This window comes from Gavialis gangeticus, unplaced genomic scaffold, assembly GCF_001723915.1.
Source record: "Gavialis gangeticus isolate Ggan-Ray unplaced genomic scaffold, GavGan_comp1, whole genome shotgun sequence".
In the NCBI taxonomy this organism is placed as follows: domain Eukaryota; kingdom Metazoa; phylum Chordata; order Crocodylia; family Gavialidae; genus Gavialis; species Gavialis gangeticus.
In genome coordinates, this window is record NW_017729011.1 from 21,616,411 (window position 1) to 21,619,154 (window position 2,744).

At 43.2% G+C, this 2,744-nt stretch overlaps 1 protein-coding gene across 1 annotated transcript in view; it reads left to right on the forward strand.

The window, feature by feature from the left end:
* Window positions 1-2,744, forward strand: part of SDCCAG3 (serologically defined colon cancer antigen 3) — a 16,355-nt gene that overhangs the window by 7,219 nt on the left and 6,392 nt on the right. The window contains exons 4-5 of the mRNA XM_019510310.1: window positions 503-614; window positions 1,474-1,536. Coding sequence (XP_019365855.1) covers window positions 503-614; window positions 1,474-1,536 — 175 coding nt within the window. The remainder of the gene's footprint in view (window positions 1-502; window positions 615-1,473; window positions 1,537-2,744) is intronic.

A 2,744-nucleotide genomic window follows, 5' to 3' on the forward strand; every position in this document is an offset into this window, starting at 1 on the left:
AAAAAAAAAAAAAGACAGAATTTGCTTATAGTTGGTGTTGTATGTTAAATCTTAAAGAAACTGACAGTAGAAGGCTTGAATTTCCCCTGGTCACAAGTGAGCTAATGATAGATTTCCTGGCTTGCTCTGTCCTGCTTCTTATATTGCAGCAATTCAGCTTCTAATGGAAGTGGATTGGTAGCTGTCACTTGCTGCATGATATACACTGACTGTGAACAGCAGTGCTCTGTACGCAGTATTCAGGGGTTTGGTTGTGCAACTTCCATTAATGCTAATGGATGTCAAACAATCCAATCCCCTGAGCTGCAGCGTGGAGACCTCACTGTGCCCCTCAGAAAATGGCCTTTTTGTGGTGCGCTGAAAATAATTGTCTCAACTGGAAGCCCTTAGCATTCCAGGAATGTACAGAAATATTGGCCTTTTGCTAGGGTTTTGTTACCTGCAACACTAATATGGTACTAAATGCAAGTGAGTGTTTTTACTATGTTCCTTCTTCAACAAGGGTAAGGAAGCTTGAAAAAAAACTAGAAGAGAACAAGATTAAAGAGCAAAAGGAAGCCCAGGATCTAGAAGCCATGGTCCAGCATGTGGAACAGAATCTCCAGTTGATGACCGTAAATGTTTCTTTATGTATTTGTAGCATATGACTACGCTCTAGGTTGACCTCTGCGACTTTCCTCCAAAATGCCTCTGAACAATTCATTGCTGCTTTATAAGAAAAGGCTCAGAACATGTACCTGAGCAAGCTCAGTTAGATTACTCAGAATTGTCTTCACTGGTTACATTCATCCTTGTGTGTGTTACAGTGGGTGCAGCAATTCATAAAGCATGCTTGACGTGTCGCCCTAAAGTCCCAAGCTTTATAGCCCACTTGCATGAAGTATCTTACAGGCTAACTTTTTTGACAAAAGTTGGAAAATTCCATCAGGTGGGGCTGGTACAACATAGTGCGATGCGTTTGCTCGCTCAATTTGGAACAAAGCATTCTTGTAAAGCCATAGATGTCAGCATAACGCCACTAAATTTTACCATAGAAGCATCCCAATGTTATGTTGGGGCTGCTTGAGGGAGGGGTGTTTGCAGAATTAATACAAATGACGTAAAATCTGTTCTGTCTATGCAGAGGTCTGGAAATACCTGACATCCCAGGCTAGGTTCAAATTACAAATACTTAATACAGGCAATGCCTGCAAGGTAAAAGCCAAGTCATTTACTTAATTAAAAGTAGGTGGCTTCCTTCCTGAAGGCTCAAACTGAAGGTGGGGAAGAGATTAGTAGGTAATAATAGCACATGTAACTAACAAACCATGTGACTTGCTGATCTGCATTGACTTGTATGTTACCTCTTCCCCCATCACTAGTCCATGCCATGCTGGATAACATGTGCCCTAGGGCAGGAGCTACTTTATACTTGGCAAGTGCCAGCATATCCTTGGCTGTACTGCTGTATAAGCAACCCCTCTTCTATTCCAGAAGCGAGCAGTAAAAGCTGAAAAGTATGCTGCAAAACTAAAGCAGGAAAATGCAGTACTTCAGGTATGAAACCGTTCTCATTTTGAAGGGTCTCTTGTGTAAGTTCAGTCCATGCTTCATGTAACAATAGGGATAATGGGGAAAAATTGCATGCGCCTTATTTTTGTGGATCTTTATGCAAGATTCTTGCTTTCACTGAAAGCAAAGTGAGGTTAAGAGTTGAATGGCAGCATCCCTGAAGTCTTAACCCAGGTAGGATGCTCTAAATACACCATTAAACCTGTTCCAGGTGTATTCCTTCCTTGCAAATTGGGAAATCTGAGTCTGTTGGTGAAGTAAATTGCATGGTAGGCATACAAATCCAGTAATTCTTGTTAATCTCTTTCTTTTATAATCCCAAAGCACCCTTTACATTGGAACAGATTTTAGTGCCCTGTATTAAGAAAAAAAGTACACTAAATCACCTGGAATCCTAGCTTTCCCCTTGTTAATTTCTAGCCTGCTGGAAATTCTCTGCTAAAATTCTTTCCTCAAAACTGGGAGAGAAAGCGGAAGCAATGTATTTGAGAGAGCAGATTTTGCGGCTGCCACCTGGTAATCTACCAGGATAGTTTGGGATCACAGAGAAATAATCATGGGTGTGGAGTCAGTCTATTAAAACCTAGGCTGAAGTACTTACAGGTTTCCCTTGCTTTATGCGGGTTCTTTACGTGCAAATTGACTCTTATGCAGTGACCCTTTTTATACCAAACATTCATTATATACGAGGTAAATTCAATCTTACGAAATTCCTCTGGTGGAAGCCTGCAGTCAGCTGCTTTTTTTGGTGCATTGTGGGAGTGATACTGTAGGTGGAGGAAGAAAATTATTTGCGGGGAGCTGAGCCGTGTGGTGGTGCCTGGGCTGGGCTGGGCTGGGCTGCAGCACTGGCCCGGTCTGGCCCTGGCAGCACAGCACCACAGGCGCTGTGAGCCATGACGCCGCCCAGCAGCGGCACCTGCAGCCGCTGCTCAGGTCAGCTGGTGCCCATGCTTCTGGAGCTGCAGCTGCCCTAGGAGCAGCATGATGCCACATCAGTACAGTTGAGGGGGTCAGTACAGTGAAGGTCTTGGATGTATCCCTATTTGTTATATTGTAAAGTGGGTTCCCTTTATACAAATTCGAGTTAAGTGCCATTTCCCAGGAGCACATGTACAGCATAAAGTGAGGGAAACCTGTATTGGTATTAGTTTCTCCTGCCTCCTGGTAGAAGAAAATAAGTGGCCACTGTA